An 18,431-nucleotide genomic window follows, 5' to 3' on the forward strand; every position below is an offset into this window, starting at 1 on the left:
CGTTGATTAAAATCGGTAGTAGCTAGGACATAATTGTAAAACGAGAAAAGTCCGATTTGGTTGATAGCGGAGCTTTCACCCAAACGAGTTTAGATTCAACGTTGTATAATCTTTACGACCACCATATAATCGAAAACTGAGGATAATTTGTGTGTAAAGGAATTGTTCGTGCATTGTCTGTTGTGAAGTCTAGACATATGAGGCTTAACATCGATGATTGAATATTACGAGTGGACTTAGAACCAAGTTTTTGAGTAGATTAGTTTAATCAAATGTCAATTCACTTCGATGAAACACTACAGACAAAAAAGCATATTTGGGTCGGAAGAATTTGGATTACCACTTCAAATTTTGGACAATATGAGATCTTAAGTTTTGAATTGTATTACAATTTTTGGTTTCGCCGACCTGTTTCAGCTCAATTATGAACAGTAAATGCATGAATCTTGGCTGTAAATGATGGAAGTAACGCATTGTGTTTGTACTTGGACTAACACGTCATTTTGATTACTCAATAGAACGTAATGGAGGGACAAATTCAAAGGGCATGTCCAAGGCTGCACCCGTTCGTATGAAACGTTTGAGCAAGTATGATCATTCCTAAGTATTAATGATTTATTTCCCTTTTTATTTACTTGTCGTTCTTTTTGGTACTTCGGCACTGTAAGGTAATAAGCCACATTATTGCTAATTAATATATACACTTCAATACCTTGGATAAACGAAACTATCTCATACGTAAATAAAGTTTATAATGTTGGTTTGTTCCAGAATAAATATTATCATTTAATTAAGCTAATCAAATAATACATTCTTTTCAAGAGACTAAATTAGTAGGCATAGGAAACCATTTTTGTCTAAATTGCCAACAACTGTTTCGATTTGGCATTGAAAATTAGAAAAAGTATATCACTATATCGAGTGTCCCTTTTAACCGCGTTACAGACTCGGTACAGGTAATTTTAATAAAGCCTTACTTATTGGTGCGATAGGTTACGAAACGTTATTTAGTCGGTTTTACAAACTTGTGAATTATTATATAGTTTTAGTAAGTGCACTTGATAAAGTGAAAAGAAACTAAGGCATATAAAAAAGACATGTACACGTAGCGTTTAGCAATCGTTCTCGCACTTCGGTATACGGTGTTCCATTACCTTCTAATGTATTTATACCCCCACCCCTCCCCCCCAAGAAACATAACTGTGCTTTTAGCGTTTCCAACTTTTTCATAATGTACAAATGTATATTCTTAACATTCGCGTGCCTCTGTGCCAGCGAATGAATATAGAGTATATCCATGAAATACCAAACCTTAACGCCCGAAAGTTTGAAGTAAATCATATTGAAAATCTTTAGCAAATAGCGAACCTTTCAATATAATCAGGCAATCGTTTTTTGGAATAAATATTCAACGATACAAACATATCTGCAACTTCAATCAAGTAATGCAGTCTGAACTATTTTCTATTGGTATTGATTGCATAAGCATTTCTTGAGCAAAGCTTCGTTATATTTGTCTCATATATTCAGTTCTCAATGTAGTGTTATAGTTTGCGGACTAATTCAACATGAAGTTCCCAAGACTAACGTTTGCAACTCACATCAAATTCAACATACTTTTATGGATTTTTATTAATATTTCTCAAGTGAATTCACTCGAAAAAATAAATATCACGTGAGTACACGCACGTGTAGTAGCAAGATTACAATAATCTAATTTTAATACAAGCCCTATTTTCTTTTAATTTAATTTAGAATAGACCCTGACGTTGTAGTACGAGAAGTAGACTTAATAGATTGCTACGAAAGGAGCAATCCGACTCTGAAAGGTGATGTTAATGATCTTAAAATTACAATTTATTATATAGTACATTTTGTCTACTATTTAAGGAGAACAACAATTTGTCGATGTATTAATTAGCGTATTAGACGTTGACCAAGTAAACGAAGATGACATGGTAGACCTTAATGAATTTATTACGCAATACAAGTATTTATAAATGAATATGAATACAGGAGTTTAGAATACACTGCTACTTTGGAATGCATTGGAAAAACCATTACATAAATATAACAGTGCCTGGTCCATCCCGAATGGTTCTCTTACCTCGCTTACTGAGCAAATGTATGTGGAAACCTGATGTCATTTTTCCTAATACTAAAGAAGTTACATCTTTCGAGGACACATTGCGTAATGTCGGTTATAAGTACACTCCTGAAGGATATTTGTACAGAGTTGAAAGGTGATACGAATTATATTTGAAAGGAAAAAAAATCCAGACTGGAAATTGTGGTTTTTAATTTTTATTAGAAAGATTGTACCATTCTATCATATCCTTCAAAAAAGCAAAAACACACATTTCATTTGATATCACTATAAGAGAACTTAATTGCTGATTATTTTATAAGCTATTTAGAATAAAAAACCAAAAGTTCTAGCCTGGAATTTTCATTAAATCGATGATTGAAAACCTAATTTCTGATATATTGGTATAGGCATATGTTTCGAATTGGTTGTCCAATGCAGTTTAGTTTGTACCCCATGGACACTCAACATTGCTTCTTCAAAATATCTACGCGTAAGTGTTGGTTCGTCGAACGAAAAACCAACAAGTATGTCTTTAGAATATAGTTGGCTTAATCAGTTTCTCTTGAGACTTGTTTTTCGTGTAAACGGCACACCGACGCACATACAAACGCACATGATTGCGTAGGTTTGTTATTACATAACCACTCCCAGGTAGAAAATGAACGTACAAGAAAGCACTTACTCTAAAAGGAAGCATACTTAAATGGCTTTTTGATGATTTATACTTAACACGCAATTGGTACTAAAGTAACGTATTTCGATCATCAGTTACTAGTCCAGACGAGCTGGTACAATTATTATGGCGTCCTTCTAAAAATAAGAAGAAATACGGAATATTTTTCTCCTATGACATACAACCTCTTAAATTCAATGTTGAGGCTCCAAAAGCTCACTCAGTTACGATGAAATGGTACACAGGTATGTTTACGTTAAGCCTTTGCCTACAAGTAGAAATGGCACTTAGGAATGTTCAACATCGCTTAAACGTTTCATATGGTGAAAGCCTAGGCCTTTTTTAACTAGGCCATTACTTTCTCCCTTTAATGTGTCAGCTACAAGCCAATACCTTTCTATGTAAAGTGTCAGCCAATCAGGGGCGATTATATTAGGTCAGGGAAAGATTTAATTTTAGAAGTTGGAATGGAGAACGGTTAGTATTAGTCCAGTATATAGCCCCTCCTTCCAACACGTAACGAAAAGATTAAATTATCTTATTGGCTCACTTAAACTACGTTTTGATGACGTTGCTGACGGGGACGGCGAAAAATACCTAATTCCTTTATACCTCTGTCTCTATGACCCACCTCTTCTTTCATACCCCCCCCCCCCGTCCCGTGGAAGGGGGTCCGGGACTTTGACGCGCGCCCACATTAATCTGTTCTCCAGTCCTACTTCTAAAATTAAATCTATCCCTGATTATGATAAAAGCAAAGTGACGTGTTTGACTTGGTCTAATGCCCTGAATCAAACGTTTCATCATTTGTAGTATGTAGGTTTTATTACGAGACGGGCGTTCTTAAGAGCTTCTACACATCAGTTCCTGCTACTAACCCTAGAATAATGTGAGAAAACCATTTCACATATAGGAAACTATACGGAATTGTGGGGCAACGTTACTTTCCATCGACGATTAACAGGCAGTTTCATTAACTTCTACGTACCTAGCACTTTAGTCGTGGTGTTATCCTGGTTATCATTTTACATTGACGTAGAGGCAGCTCCCGCAAGAGTATCACTGGGAGTAACTTCATTGTTAACTATTACAACGCAAATGGTGCAAGCCAGGCATATATTGCCACCGGTACAATACATAACCGGTTTGGACATCTGGTTGTTTGCTTGTCTCAGCCAAGTCTTTGCTTCATTCATTGAATACAGCATAGCTTACTCTTTTAGACACAGTTTTAAAAGAGCGGCAATTACACCCGTTAAGGTGTTCCCTAAAGATACTAAGTGTCAATGTAAAAAATCAGCGAGTCAAACAAATCGTCAGGAATCTACACCATTGATAACGATCTGCAACCCCTTCGATAAACATTCTCGCTGGATTTTTCCGTGTTTTATGATAGTTTTCACTACAGTTTACTGGGCGTATTTGCTATCCGCTACCGAAATATTTCGTCAATAATTACGTAAACATAGTTGTGACAACACCTGGACGCCCTGTGACAGTCGCGGATTTTGAAATAGGGTGTCAACTCTCTTCAAAAGATAGTGAATTTTGAGATGGTCTTAAACATAATGGAAGTAAATATTGGTTTCTTAATACTATCACGAACTAAAGGTTTTTCAACTTCACGCATCGTACAAGTCTTTTTTAAAGACACAATTTTGGACTTTCTACACATAAAGTTGTTCAAAATGACTCTAAACTGTCAGGGAAAAGCACCTGGAAAAGTCAGGGAATTTTGATGTGAAAAATCTGTGGCAATCCTGATAAGGAACATTGAAAGGAAAAACACTAATGGAATGAAAACATTTATTTTCGATCCACTTCATTCATAACAATACTTGCAAATCATTCAAAGTATGCACAATATTGAAAGGAGTTTTACAATACTTCGAAAGCTTTTTAAGCTTCACTTTATCGCAAGTTTTTATCTTAAGTATATATGTCCATTTACGATACGCGAATTTCATAGTACTTTATAAATTTCTAGACTAAATATTGATTGTAATAAAAACCCTAATTTTTCAAACCCAATTACATTTGTTGATTTTTGTTATTATATCACAGATGAAAAATGAATTCATGTAATTTATATTCATAAAATCATTACGCCTTTTAGTTAATTAACTTGCGCGTGAGTCTGCACCGTTAAAGTTATGTACTTTAGGCCTATTTGAAGTATTAATGCCCTAAGTAGCGTATTTGACATGTGATTATCGATTACAGCAGAGCGTGTGATGTTTCAAAATTGCATTCACTCTTATTTATCTTTGTGACAAAGGCACGTTTTATTTCGTAACGGTCAAATGCACATTAACCTGCTGTCTATTTTCCCAGATAACATCAAATATTGGACGTATTTTTGCGGGATTTATATAATAGGTCGAGTAAAATATCGAACACATTTAGTTTCTTTCTCGCCTTGAACTTTATATTAAATGTGGAAAGAACTAATGTCTTTACCCGAGTACAGTTGTGTTTTACTTTAACCAGAAGTGAGATGAGACTGGAAGTGAAGGGCTCTAGCATTGTTAGTAGATCCTGGCATTAGTGAACAAATTTGAGGATTTTACGCCGCTTCAATCGCGCCTACGCTAGAGAGAAAAAAATTGGTCGAGTTCCAAAAAAATTTCTTACCCCCTTCCCCTCAACCTAAAGCGGCGAAACACGGACGTGGGTGCTTGAATCTAGTTCGGCCGTCTACCAACGCGAGCGTCTCACGTTTTGGAGGGGAAATTCTGAAACCGCCACCAGAGGGCCAACCGATGGTGTGTTATCAAGAATATTCACTTTCGCCGAGTGAAGAATTTGGTTAGCTCACTACTTCTAGTCTCATCTCACTTCTGCTTTAACCCTATTAACAGTAGTGGTCGTTTTAACTTAAAACACTTTCGTTGAATTTTCATGAAACTGGAAATCGACCGGGTTCGTGTTGTACGTATACTTCCATAACGATTAAGGAAAGTGTAGTACTAAAATATACCTAATTTTATATGAAACTATATTTTTTAAAGAGGTTAACGTTAGAAATTTTATTACAGTGCAGCTGTTACTACTGTGGGAATAGGTATGCAATTTTTATTAACCCAAGGTACTATTTTACATCAATAGTCAGTTCGATAAATTGAAGAAAACACGCGAAGTTTCATGTTTTTCCAAAAAGAAACAATAGTCTTGTAGTGCAACAGTGCGTTCGTTGTTCTTAATTCAGTCTGATCTAGCGGTTAAAATGAGAGCATTAACTTTGATAGCGGTTTTGTGGTTATTGAAGGATTTAATATATTGCGTTGAAGCCCTTGAAAAACTTAATATTACGTGAGTATTATATGTTATTTCGTGTTTAAAAATGTATGGTGATGCTTTAAACCATGAGTGTCAAGCTTAATCTAATCTGCGAATGGACATTTTTCAATCAAATTATATTGAAACTTATAGGGATAATTTTTATTTTTTAATCAAAAGAGCGTATAAAATAATGTATATATCAATTGGAACCATGTTTCTATCTACAATATTAAAGAAGATACAGTCGATTAAGTTTCCGTATGGCGTGTAATGAATGAATGAATGAATGTTTAATGACCTAAATAATCCCTTTTGAATCAGGGAAGAAAACGCAAGAGGTTCATGGGTCCAAATAAAAAATAAAACAAAATTGGTAACAATCAAAGATACCGACAATAATAATATCAATATCAAAACCAAATTGGCTAAGAACAAGAATAAAACTGTCCCAATAAACTTAATGAATTGAATATACAAATTATACTGGACTCTACTCGTTTGGCTTCTCCGCGAAGCACTGGGGAGTACCTCTATTGGAAGCCTAGGACCACCTGATGGATTCGTTCAATAGGGATACTCCCAGTTCCTTGCAGGAAAACGTAACTCCTTTACGGAAACTTAATTGCTTGTATCTTCCTTAATATTGTAGATAGAAATATGGTTCCAATTGATAATATTCATCATTTTATACGCTCTTTCGATTTAAAAAGAAAAATTCTAGAGCAGAGTATCCCTTCAATTATTTATAAAAAATATTAAAGTCAATTAAATTTAAAACATTTATCAAAATTAAAGAACCATTCTCTCTACCCCTTTTACTCAAAATCGAATAAAAAGGAAAACTTAGCCTAAACAATAGTAAGTTGGGTTTTAAAAATTGCGTGTTTAGGGTTAAAATAGAGCCGTTGCGACAAAGAAGAAAAAACCGCTTGCACGCATTGATTGCTTTTTCAATTTTAACCCTCAAAACGCAAAATTCAAATCTTTACTGAAGTTTTCAGGTCAACTGCATTTTCCGTTTTGTAAAAACAATTTATGGTGTTATTCATGGCAGGGTGATTAATTCGGCAATTATCTGAGATCAATATTACATAATCATGAGTGAGATACATGCTTTTGGTTAGGAAAACTATTCGTGAAATTTTAGTATAACTAATTGAGGTTGAGGCCAAATCTAAGTGTCCTGGGGTTGCTGACCCTATCTTTGACCCTTTTGAAGGAAATCTCTCTTATATATTGAGAACTGTACATATTTAATCAATGGCTGATTTTAATGTAAACATGTTTTCAGCATTCATCCGGATGTTGTAGTAAGACAAGAGGATTTAGTTGATTGTCATGAAAGAAGTGACCCAACTCTTGAAGGTACAAAGGCAATTAGAAATTAATAAGAACGTAATGAATATAATTTTTTATTGCTAATTTAAAATAAGTTTACAAAAAAGAGTTCAGAATTCTAATACAAAGATGAAGATGAAACAAGAAAATGTTTAGCAATCTAAAAATACCTAACTTTTATTATTATTATTATTATTATATCTTTATGATTTATTTTAATAAAAACAGGGGTAGATTCAATTTTAGAAGTGGGAATGGAGAGCAGTTAGCATTTACTTCAGTCCGACTCATAGCCCAGTATAGAGCCCCTCCCTCCAACACGTAACGAAAATTTTAAATTATCTTATTGGCTCACTTAATATACGTTTTGATGACGTTGCTGACGGGGACGGCGTAAAATACGTAATTCCTTTTTACCTCTGTCGCTATGACCCGCCTCTTCTTTCATACATCTCCGTCCCGTGGAAGGGGGTCGGGGACTTTGACGCGCGCCCAGATTACTCTGTTCTTCATTCCTACTTCTAAAATTAAATCTATCCCTGATAAGAATTATGTTGTATCAATTTTAACAAATTAATCTGATTAAGATTGTTTTATTGTACGGTTACCATAATGTTTTAGAGAAGGGACAAGAAGTTAAAGTATCCGTTAGTATATTGGACATAGACGAAATTAATGAAAATCATATGGTAAATTACTTAATTCGCATTTCTATGAGTTAATACAATCAGAATTGTAACAGAATTCCTATGTCCTTGCAGGAATTTCGATTACATTGTTGGGTGACGTTAAACTGGGTAAACCAACGCATTAACTTTAATGTTGCGAATCGAAATCGTGCGTTGCTTCTCCCACGATTATTGAGTCAATGTATGTGGAAACCTGATGTTATATTTCCCAATACGAAAGAGATTATTACCTTCGACGATACAGTGCCCAATTTAGGGTACAAGTTACTTACGAATGGGCAAATTTATCGAGTGCAAAGGTTAGTAGTTACTAAATGCATAAGGTACGTTCCATAAGTGGGACACTGGTTACAAACTGGAGCTTGTCATGAAGTGAAGTAGGTCATAGATTCTCGTAAAGCGACGCCTGGTGAGGGGTTGTCAAAGGCTTAATACAGACAAAATAGGAAGATGGAAGTCCTGCAAAACCGAGTGTAGTCAACTCTCGCGTCGTTCTCAAACTATAGTTCTCAGCATAAGTTTATAATGCCTCAAAGTACACAAATATGGGTTACAACTGGGCATCTTCCGCAGGCTACTGTGAGGCTAGGCAGTACAATTTTGTATTGAAGTTGAGGTGATAAATGATACGGAGAGAGTATAGGGTTTCATTAAAGGGATCCAGACAAACACTATTGCCATAGGAGTAACAGCCATATCTCTACTTAGAGGCATGATAAACTTAAGCTCTCAGTAAATCTCCCTCTAGCATTACGAGGCATATGAATTGTCATACTTATGTTACATATAAACTTATGACAGTATGTAATTAATACTGTGACGTAATTATTTATTTTAATAAATTTTCAGGTTCATGCTAAGAATCGAATGTCCCATGCAATTCAGTTTGTACCCAATGGACACTCAGCATTGCTTTTTCAGAATTGCCTTGCGTAAGTTTCAATTTTCTTCAATAGAGGCTACCAGTTTGGAAAATAACTTTATTGCATTTTGCAGTAACAAGTCCAGACGAGTTGGTCAAATTATTTTGGAACATGATTTCAAAGAAAAAGCCAGGGGTTTTCTTCGCCTATAACATTCATCCTTTGCAATTTCATGTAATGAAACCAAAAGCTCATTACTTAACCGCCTCGTGGTACACGGGTAAGTTCTAGCAGAGTCCTTGTGATGAATCCTTGGTTTGACGTCTAACTCTCGAACAATTCATTAGGCAACTACACAGAATTATGGGCCAACATAACATTTCACCGAAGACTAACAGGAAGTGTTGTCAATTTCTATTTACCAAGTACCTTAGTCGTTTTCCTTTCATGGTTATCTTTTTATATTGACGTGGATGCCGCACCAGCTAGGGTCTCACTCGGTGTCACAGCACTATTGACAATCACGACTCAAATGGTGCAAGCCAGGAACATATTGCCACCTGTTCAATACATAACTTTATTGGATGTTTGGTTATTTTCGTGCCTCATTCAGGTCTTTGCTTCGTTCATAGAATACAGTATCGCGTATTCGTTCCGACACAGTCTTAAGAAAAGCAGGAAGTCATCGAAGGCCGCCAAGGTTTGGCCCATAGGAAAATTAAAATCGGTTCTAAGTAAAAGTGAAATAGATTTGCCCGCTTTGTCCAAACAAGAATCTCGCACACCCCCTATCTTACCCATGATTTTGTCGTGCAATCCCTTTGACAAACATTCCCGTTGGATTTTTCCAACTTTCATGATAACCTTTGCGTCTGTTTATTGGTTTTACTTGTTTAGTTCAACTGAAGTTGATATTTTCCAAACTGTTTGAGTTTTCTGTGGGCGTTGCCATAGCCTGTCGGTGGTCTTTAGTTAGTGGCTGACATATACTGTCCTCAAACGGGCTCCCTCCCCTTGACAGACAAACTCTACGAAAAGGGGGCGGTAACCTCGTAAGTTTCGTATAAGTAGCAAAGAAAGATACAGTTTGAAAGAGAGTTTCTTAATGAACCTGACCTGGTTCAAGCTTGCATGCGTGTATTCAGAAGTATGATAAGGGATAAGAAGTAAAGCGCTCTAGCATTGGTAATTAATAGATCCTGGCACTAGTGAACAAATTTGAGGATTTTATACCGCTTCCATCGCTCCTGCACTAAGGAAAAAAAATTGGTCGAGTTCCAAAAACATTTCCTACCCCTTCCTCACAACCTAAAGCCGCGGAACACGGACGCGGGTGCTTGAATCTAGTTCGGCCGTCTACCACCGCGAGTGTCTCACGTTTTGGAGGCAAAATTCAGAAACCGCTACCAGAGGGCCAACCGTTGGTGTTTTATCAAGAATATTCACTTTCGCCAAGTGAAGAATTTGGTTAGCTCAGTACTTCTGGTCCCTTATCTTACTTCTGGTGTATTGTAATTCGAAAACAGGGTGATTAGAAGGAAATAGACTGTACAATTCTTGTCAGGTTGATACATACACGCTCCTAAACTAGTGGATGCTTACTATGAGCGGTCTTTCCTTTCCGGTTCAAATAACAAATGCACTCGTACGACATGTAAAAGCACTTTAACTGAAAAAATTTTAATGTTACACAATTTCAAGAACCGATTACTCAACTTTAAAGACATTTTAATGAGTCATAGGAACCCAATAAAATAAAATAAAAATCGCGTTTGTGCTTACGAATTTAAAAAAGATATTGAAACGAAAATAAAACTAATGAAACTCAGACGTCGTAGTAAAAATCACGTAGAGGGCTTGAAAGCCGGTTTAGAGGAAGTGTTTGACATTTTAAAAGTGTTCCTGCGCGGAAGTGATTAAACGAAAACAAAACTATACTATTTATATCATTATTTCAACCCTAAATGTGCAAACTGTATTACTTACGAATGATCATCGTTGGTCATGGTATTAGCACCTAAGAGTCAACCATAGTACACCACCTTATTTTTTGATGTGTCGGCCAATCAGGAGCTTTTAAATGACAACGTAAGTAAAAAGACCACGTGTTTACTCAAGTTTAATACCCTCTCACAATTCTTCTCATCATTTAGAGCTAGAATCTAAGCTTAAACGGGCAATCTTATATACTTTATTTACCAAAAATCAAAGACTGACAATTTCATAATATTAACATGGACTCTACACTTTTAAAAAAACAAGATGAGCCCGGCCATATTACAGTTTTGCGCGGCCAAATGTTACACCAAAATATAGGGAGGAAAGGAGTGAAAGGCGCACAGCCAGAAGCGTAAGGAACAATTGTTTTCTAGCTCTAGAAAGTGCAAAACTAAAAATGATACATAATGCAATGAAATCACGAACGTTTATTGATCTACTATAATAATACCCTTTCACGTATATATTATCGGCCATGAATAACACTTATGTAGAACCGTTATATTTGTCGCAGGCTCTGTTTGGTATAAACAAAGAAATTTTTCTTACAATTACAGTTTAGAATTTCTATTGTGAAAAAGAGTGTTATTTTCTGTTAGGCCAGTCTTAGTATTAAACCTATTATTTAGGTACCTTTGGAAATGTCATGAATTTTGATCGACAAAATATATTCGGTTCAATTTTATTAAGATATATGGCGCATTGACGCCAGATTTTTACTGAATCTCAAGGAACAAACTAAGGAATTCCGACTTTAACTTTGTAAGCAGTGCTAAAGTCTCGCATTCAGATATCAAGGATTCATGGTAAACATCGTAATTTAGCCATTTTCAATAGAAATGTTATATTTAATAAACTTAATTACGTTTTAATTTTTTATTTATGACGGTACAGTAAATCGTTTTATTGAACTATACACGGTGTTACCAGGGGTAAATAACGAAAGGAGTTAGAGACGCTAGCTTCCGTAGTGTAGAATACAGTGGGACCTTGAAACGTCATAGAATTTGTAACTAACGTAGTGCCATCTTTGGAACTGTATTGTAAATAAGAGCAGAACCTTAAAAGTTTTGCCTTAAAATCTCGCGCCGCAAGGTATTCTGGGTAAAGTAAAATGGCGGGTGTCGATGTTGTGAAGTCGTCTCATAAATCAACCCAATATAATTAAACAGCGATTTAAAGAAGAAAGATAAGTCAACAATTTGCAATTTGAAGCCGGGGAAATCCTCAAAATGTGATCAAAGTTGTTTTGCCGTAAGTGCGCGGTTACAGAGTCGGCCCAGTGAGCCAAGGCTTAGAGGGAACTGTGGGATCAGGATCATCGACTGTATCTGTGACTAAAGAAATTAAAACAACTAAAACTGTATTGAAGGATGCCAAAACGACATTTAATTCCATTTCATTATCGAATAAGGAATTTACCAACTCTAAAGTTGCATGTTTCTAATTCAAGTGCACCTTAATGAATAAACTTTACTCTAACCCTAATTGTCACTCAGTCGTAAGAAGACGAATACTAGCAGACGAATACTAGCAGACAGGCGAAAATCGATATCCCAGCATGCCTTTCGAATCTTTGCTGCCACGCTATTGGTTGCAAAATATCATACTTATTTTGAATTATAGGCGGCGCAACCGAGGCGTTTTCTCTTTTCTGTGTCTACGTTTGAAAGTCCCACTGCATTCTACACTACGGAAGCTAGCATCTCTAACTCCTTTCGTTATTTACCCCTGGTGTTACAAAAATGTCTTTGGACCGATGTTCAACGGGTTCTATGGACAATCAATTTTGAGTCGAAAATGTAACTTCTATGGCAATTTCCGCTATCGGACACCGTTTAAAAGTTATGATTAGATTGTTTTATAGATTATCCCTTAAAATTGAGTAAGAAACTGAAAGACAATGCTAAATTAATTGAGGGGTCATGCATAAAACACTTTAATCATAACTTATTTAGGGCAAAATGTCATAGAACAATTTTCGACTCAAAAATCTTACTTTGGTCCTACCACCCTTAATGTAACCCCTATATTAAATTATACACTAGTCACACCCGGTGAAATTTCTCAGAAATTTAGCTCTTGACATTGTAATTGCATAATTTATTTCCTTTCTTTGACAGTTTGAACTTATAACTTTTTGACACTTCCATTATCTATTGCTTTGTTCCATGAAACGTTGAGACACGTCTAAAGTAGCCTTTTCATAGTCACGAAAATGGTATCCACTAAAACTTATGGATTTTTGCCTTAACCCTAATAGAATATGATATTTAATTATAAATAGTAATTACCTTCTTACGTGTACGTGTACCTGAAAATCGATTTGCATGTAGTTAACCCACTCATATGAATTTAATCCATAACCACCATGTAACCACGGACCAAGAAAGCAAGCGGTTTTTTACCCCTGTTTTCCGAACAGGCGATATCCTTGTAGAAGGTCACCTTGTACTGTGACAGTTTTTTTTACCCCATACACGGTATCTACCCTCACTTGAGCTGATTGTTGTTTGCCAGGGGTAGAAAATATGTGCTGTTTTAAGGCTAGAGAATTCTGGTCCTCTAAAACTTAGAGTCCATGTTGTTACGAAACTTATCTTAGTGGAACTTGCCACGCAAAACAGTATTTACCTCTAACCTATTTTGGTGAATGATAGTTGAGCTTAAATAGTGTTGCAAATTTTACTTCTCCTTGGTTTTCACAATGTTTGTAACGGAGTAAATTTTTTACTTAATTTTAATTATTTTAGGTATGAAATTCAATTTTAAATTATTTAACTAAATTTTTATCAAAAAGATATAGTCAGGGATAGATATAATTTTTGAAGTAGGAATGGAGAACGGTTAGTATTTACTCCAGTCCGACTCATAGCCCAGTATAGAGTCCCTCCCTCCAACAACTAACAAAAAGTTTAAATTATCTTATTGGCTGCTCACTTAAACTACGTTTTGATGACGTTGCTGACGGGGACGGTGAAAAATACGTAATTCCTTTTCACCTCTGTCGCTATGACCCGCCTCTTATTTCACACTCCTACACCTCCGTCCCGTGGAAGGGGGTCCGGGACTTTGACGCGCGCTCACATTACTCTGTTCTCCATTCCTACTTCTAAAATTAAATCTATCCGTGATATAGTTAAGTGTGTTCAAATTAAAAAGGAAGATGCAATTTTTTCGTCTTAAAATTTTAATTCTTTAGCTATTTTAACAGAAATTCGATTAGGTAATATTAATTGCTGCTTGTTAAACCTCACATATTTTTTTTGATTATGTTGTTTGCATTAGATTATTCATTTTTCAATTCATGTTAGATTGCGTTTCTACTATACTTGTTTTTTCTCATCAACACAATATAGCTCTTAATAGGGTCAAATGTACATTTTATTTTACACGCAATGCAGCATTCCCCTTTTTGTGTAGTTCACGTTTTGCTTACGTCTTCCAGCATTCGTTTTTATACGGTCAAGTAGAGAAAATGCTGTTTTCCAATCTCGTTTATAAGTGCGTTTTAGCGTTAGCCTTTTTGAGTTCATCAATAAAATGTTTACCGATTTTAAACATAACGTAAGAGAAAAAGATTTATTTTATATTGTTTATAATTAATTTTTTATTAAAATAATTTTAATTTTTAGTATTGGTCCCGAAAATGTAGTTCGGGATGAAGATCTAATTGATTGTTATGAAAGAAGTGACCCAACACTCGGAGGTGTGTTAATTAGTTTCATTATTAATATTATTATTATTAATTTTAATTTGGGGTATTTAATTAGTACCCCATTTGAAAACTAATCAAATTTAAAATTACTCGATAGGGGAAGTTCAAAATGTGCATATGACAATAACAATCTTGGATATTGATCAAATCAATGAAAAGCATATGGTAAGTTGCTTTACTTTATTCTTTAAAAATCCTAAAGTAGCCGTTAGTTTAATATCTGCTGGTACACCTTAACCTTTCAGGACTTCCGAGTTCACTGTTACGTAACTTTGCACTGGGAAAACAAACGAATTCGAATGGAAGTTGAAAACCACACCCGTCCCATAGTGGTGCCACGTAAACTCAGAAATTGCATGTGGCAACCTGATGTCATTTTCCCCAATACCAAAGACATCACTTCATTTCACGACATGGTTCCCAATGTGGGCTACAAATATTTTCCAAATGGAATATTTTACAGAATGGAAAGGTAAGCAAGTAATTGGATTCTGTAGTAAAATCCGAGGGGGTAGACACTCGAGAACTCAGGTGTACAATATGTCTTGAACTCAATGTACTGTCAAAGCTGAACTTTGAGTTCCGAAGGCGCTGAACTCTTTTGAACTCAGGTATGCACAGAGATCCAGAGCGTCTATCCCATCGGTAAAATCTAATTAAAGGTTGCCCAAGGCTTAACAGTGTTTTGTTTAAAATAGGTTTATGATGACAGTTGAGTGTCCCATGATGTTTAATTTATATCCAATGGATACTCAACAATGCTTTTTAAAGACATCCTTGCGTAAGACTTAAGTATCTTCATCTAAAATATGTTTTTAACATCTATGCTTGCAATAACAGTTACAAGTCCAGATGACCTGGTTAAGATATCATGGCGTAAATTGTCAGAAAAGGACGAAGGCGTATTTTTCGCTTATGAAATTCAACCACTCCAGTTCCACGCCGAGAAACCCAGAGCACACTCAGTTACTCTTTCATGGTATACGGGTAAGCCTAAATATTGATTTTACTGTTTTTAAATGGGTTAGATTTCAGAACTAGGGTAAACGTTTCGAGAAAAGTAAACCAGCAAGAAATATAATTTCGGTCCGAAATTAACCGATCATAGCTGCCACTGTTAAGTAAATATTTTTAAGTTTAAAACACGCAAGAGAAATATTAAATCATTTCCAAGCTAAATATGGTTTGCAAAAGTAGATATTTTCATAACCTTATAATACTCTCCATAAGTATGGGTCGAAAGGATAGTTGTTAGGATCTGGAGTATAGGGGCTTCCCCTATTGGTGGAGTTGCCACAAACACACTATCGCCTACTGGGATTTCTATCTCTTTGTGTAACCATAAGTGAATAATTAACTAGGGAGCTAATTAATTATTCACTCGTGGTGTAACCCTGCTCGACCAAGAAAGGGCAAAACACAGTAGTCCATTCTTATATTCTGTTCAGGTTGTTAGAAGAGACTATTAAGCGAAGATGGCGCCATCAGTGTCTTTAATTTGGTCTCGCTTAAACTGTGGTCTATAGGAACATTTTAAAAGGGGGGGGGGTTAAACTCATTCAGACCCAAATCAAGATGGGAACAACATTATGGGGCTTTTAGAATTTTGAGTATTTCCTTCATACAGTGGAGGTCAATTAAGGGTTTTTACATATCATTGTCTGGGTCTCAAGAAACCCATTAATGAATTTCAACCTTCTATCTCACATGAAAATATTATTAAAAACTTTTGGAAGGATAAGCTGATTGACATCCGTCCCAGGAATTTTAAATACTGTACAAAGGTTTTCTGAGACCCAGGGTTGATTTAATATGATTTATTAAATTTTTTTATTCGTGAGTTTATCTTTTGTCCATTTTACCAAAAGTGTTAGCTCTTCCCTTATTGGTTAGTTCCTGTAGGCGGTTGAGCGGAGGGCAGTTTGCTTCTCACTTTACATGTCGTCTACAACCAAAGGCAGGGAATTGTTAATGAAGTGCACTTTTTGTTTTCATATATACTTTTGATTTTACATTTCAGGTAACTACACTGAGCTCTGGTGCAACATCACTTTCCACCGACGAATGACCGGAAGTGTCGTTAATTTTTACATTCCAAGCACCTTAGTCGTTTTACTAACGTGGATATCATTTCATATCGACGTTGAGGCTGCTCCAGCCAGAGTTTCACTTGGAGTGACGGCCTTGTTGACCATTGTGACTCAAACGGTACAAGCCAGAAGTATCTTACCACCGGTACAATACATAACCAGTCTGGACGTTTGGTTATTCGCTTGTCTAAGCCTCGTTTTTGCGTCGTTTATTGAATATAGCGTAGCTTATTCTTACCGTTTCAAATATCCCTGTAGAAATAGGGTGGTGTCCACTAAGAGTAGCAAGATTTGGGCCAGTAAGGAGAACTTAAAAGCCGCACCCGTGAAGGAAGTGATTTTTAAAGAGGGGTCTGCTAATGTTTTTGATAAACAGTCTCGCAGGATTTTTCCTGCAATTATGCTTACATTTACAATCACCTATTGGATATATATGTTTAATGCAACGGCCATTTTTTCATCTACTTAAAATAATTAGACCCTTTCAATTTAATGTAACCATATCAGGTTCTTGTTATGATACCAAAGTGCTGGAGAATAGAGGTATTTTTGTTACGTTTATTTGACTTTAATTGATAATGGCTGGAATTTATGGATTGTTGCACAAATACTATGGGGTTTTGCTAACCTTTGACAAGGAAAGTTTACTTCCGGAATAGCAAATTCTGCAGCGCTGACACGCGAGGCCCTTCCCACATATGAGCATAAAATTTAGCTGTGGTGTCCCGGTTGTTGGTTGAGCATAAGCTGTAGGTCCCATCTGGTAGCATCAAGAAGTAATATTTACAAGTGACTTTGCTACTAAAATATTGAGCTGGCAGCACACAATGATGCCCAGCCACGAAGGGCATTCTGGGATTTTTAAATAGCTATAGATAGCCCCCAATTATACTACGCCCGAATTAAATTACCCTCCTCCAATAAATGACTGAGTGACTGGCACATTAAAGTGCAAATTCGAAGGCGTATTCGTTGGACGTTTCTTCAAATGAAACACTACCAAAAGTAGATCTGATCAGAGTTGTAAAATATTCAGTGGTTTTTCCTTTCGTGAAAAGCAAGTGCATTTTATCAAAAGTTATTAATATTATTTTTCAGAAAGTTATAATTTTTAGAAATGAACATAATTTTTTGTTGGAGATTTTAAAACTTATTCAACATTGCTTTAGAATCCCTTTTCAGTAGGATAAATGACACTGTTTGGCTATGTAGATGTTGGGGGCGCTAGTTACGTTGATAATCCACCCGGGGCCGGGGCAATGACGTCTGTTGCCTTTTTTTCATTCCTCAATATTTTTACTGACTTCTACACTCTTTTAGCAAATATAAACGTTGGGTTGTATTAATACATTTTAATTAAAATTTAGCAATTTTAAAATGTCTCATTTATAATATCCATTACTTCAAGCAGCTCTTGTGACGCAAAACATTTCTCTATGATTACTCATTATTTTTGTATTTCGTTGTTTAATTTACTTTATTTGTGTACTGAACATATGGAATAACACCCATGATACCATTTATTTTTTCCCTAAATTTGCACTCGTGTTGCGGTGACCTACATTGTCACGTTTCATTGCAGCGATCTATATATCTGTGTTTTTCTATGCGGTTAGACTGTTATTACTGTCAAAGTTTTCTGTATAAACCTAGCCAATACATACCCTTAATATGTTACGTCGTTTCGAAAT

General features: G+C 35.7%; 3 protein-coding genes across 4 annotated transcripts; all 3 read left to right on the top strand.

The window, feature by feature from the left end:
* Positions 1-1,086: 1,086 nt before the first annotated feature.
* On the top strand, positions 1,087-4,723 carry LOC149616022 (glutamate-gated chloride channel alpha-like). Of its 2 annotated transcripts, XM_089856759.1 has the most exons (9): positions 1,087-1,470; positions 1,543-1,675; positions 1,756-1,829; positions 1,891-1,958; positions 2,017-2,243; positions 2,497-2,579; positions 2,858-3,007; positions 3,676-3,906; positions 3,986-4,723. In XM_089856759.1, the coding sequence occupies exons 2-9, from the start codon at positions 1,569-1,571 to the stop codon at positions 4,096-4,098; spliced, it is 1,053 nt and encodes a 350-aa protein (XP_089712885.1). In that variant the 5' UTR covers positions 1,087-1,470; positions 1,543-1,568; the 3' UTR covers positions 4,099-4,723. The 2 variants fall into 2 exon arrangements, with proteins under 2 accessions (XP_089712885.1, XP_089712886.1); XM_089856760.1 differs by lacking the exon at positions 1,087-1,470 and having other exon boundaries at positions 1,547-1,675; positions 1,761-1,829; positions 3,676-4,723.
* A 1,265-nt stretch (positions 4,724-5,988) lies between these two features.
* Positions 5,989-10,887, top strand: LOC149616023 (gamma-aminobutyric acid receptor subunit alpha-5-like). The gene is made up of 7 exons (XM_089856129.1): positions 5,989-6,074; positions 7,336-7,409; positions 8,004-8,071; positions 8,144-8,370; positions 8,921-9,003; positions 9,068-9,214; positions 9,282-10,887. The coding sequence occupies exons 1-7, from the start codon at positions 5,989-5,991 to the stop codon at positions 9,863-9,865; spliced, it is 1,269 nt and encodes a 422-aa protein (XP_089712255.1). The 3' UTR covers positions 9,866-10,887.
* A 3,520-nt stretch (positions 10,888-14,407) lies between these two features.
* Positions 14,408-17,273, top strand: LOC149616024 (gamma-aminobutyric acid receptor subunit rho-2-like). The gene is made up of 7 exons (XM_089856130.1): positions 14,408-14,499; positions 14,568-14,641; positions 14,748-14,815; positions 14,896-15,122; positions 15,349-15,431; positions 15,491-15,637; positions 16,671-17,273. The coding sequence occupies exons 1-7, from the start codon at positions 14,411-14,413 to the stop codon at positions 17,207-17,209; spliced, it is 1,227 nt and encodes a 408-aa protein (XP_089712256.1). The 5' UTR covers positions 14,408-14,410; the 3' UTR covers positions 17,210-17,273.
* The last annotated feature ends 1,158 nt before the right edge of the window (positions 17,274-18,431 follow it).

This window comes from Phalangium opilio, unplaced genomic scaffold, assembly GCF_054372755.1.
Source record: "Phalangium opilio isolate 3A_F unplaced genomic scaffold, DU_Popi_V2 ptg000217l_1, whole genome shotgun sequence".
Taxonomy (NCBI): Eukaryota; Metazoa; Arthropoda; class Arachnida; order Opiliones; family Phalangiidae; genus Phalangium; species Phalangium opilio.

What these genes read in the sequence shown, in the direction of transcription:
- LOC149616024 (XM_089856130.1), top strand. Translation starts at nt 14,411, where the DNA reads ATGCTGTTTTCCAATCTCGTTTATAAGTGCGTTTTAGCGTTAGCCTTT. An exon ending in AAGTGACCCAACACTCGGAG is followed by an intron (nt 14,642 to 14,747) that starts GTGTGTTAATTA and finishes ATTACTCGATAG; the next exon opens with GGGAAGTTCAAAATGTGCAT. An exon ending in ATATTTTACAGAATGGAAAG is followed by an intron (nt 15,123 to 15,348) that starts GTAAGCAAGTAA and finishes TGTTTAAAATAG; the next exon opens with GTTTATGATGACAGTTGAGT.
- LOC149616023 (XM_089856129.1), top strand. Translation starts at nt 5,989, where the DNA reads ATGAGAGCATTAACTTTGATAGCGGTTTTGTGGTTATTGAAGGATTTA. An exon ending in CTTGAAAAACTTAATATTAC is followed by an intron (nt 6,075 to 7,335) that starts GTGAGTATTATA and finishes ACATGTTTTCAG; the next exon opens with CATTCATCCGGATGTTGTAG. An exon ending in AAATTAATGAAAATCATATG is followed by an intron (nt 8,072 to 8,143) that starts GTAAATTACTTA and finishes ATGTCCTTGCAG; the next exon opens with GAATTTCGATTACATTGTTG.
- LOC149616022 (XM_089856759.1), top strand. Translation starts at nt 1,569, where the DNA reads ATGAAGTTCCCAAGACTAACGTTTGCAACTCACATCAAATTCAACATA. An exon ending in GAGCAATCCGACTCTGAAAG is followed by an intron (nt 1,830 to 1,890) that starts GTGATGTTAATG and finishes CTACTATTTAAG; the next exon opens with GAGAACAACAATTTGTCGAT. An exon ending in CTTCTTCAAAATATCTACGC is followed by an intron (nt 2,580 to 2,857) that starts GTAAGTGTTGGT and finishes TTCGATCATCAG; the next exon opens with TTACTAGTCCAGACGAGCTG.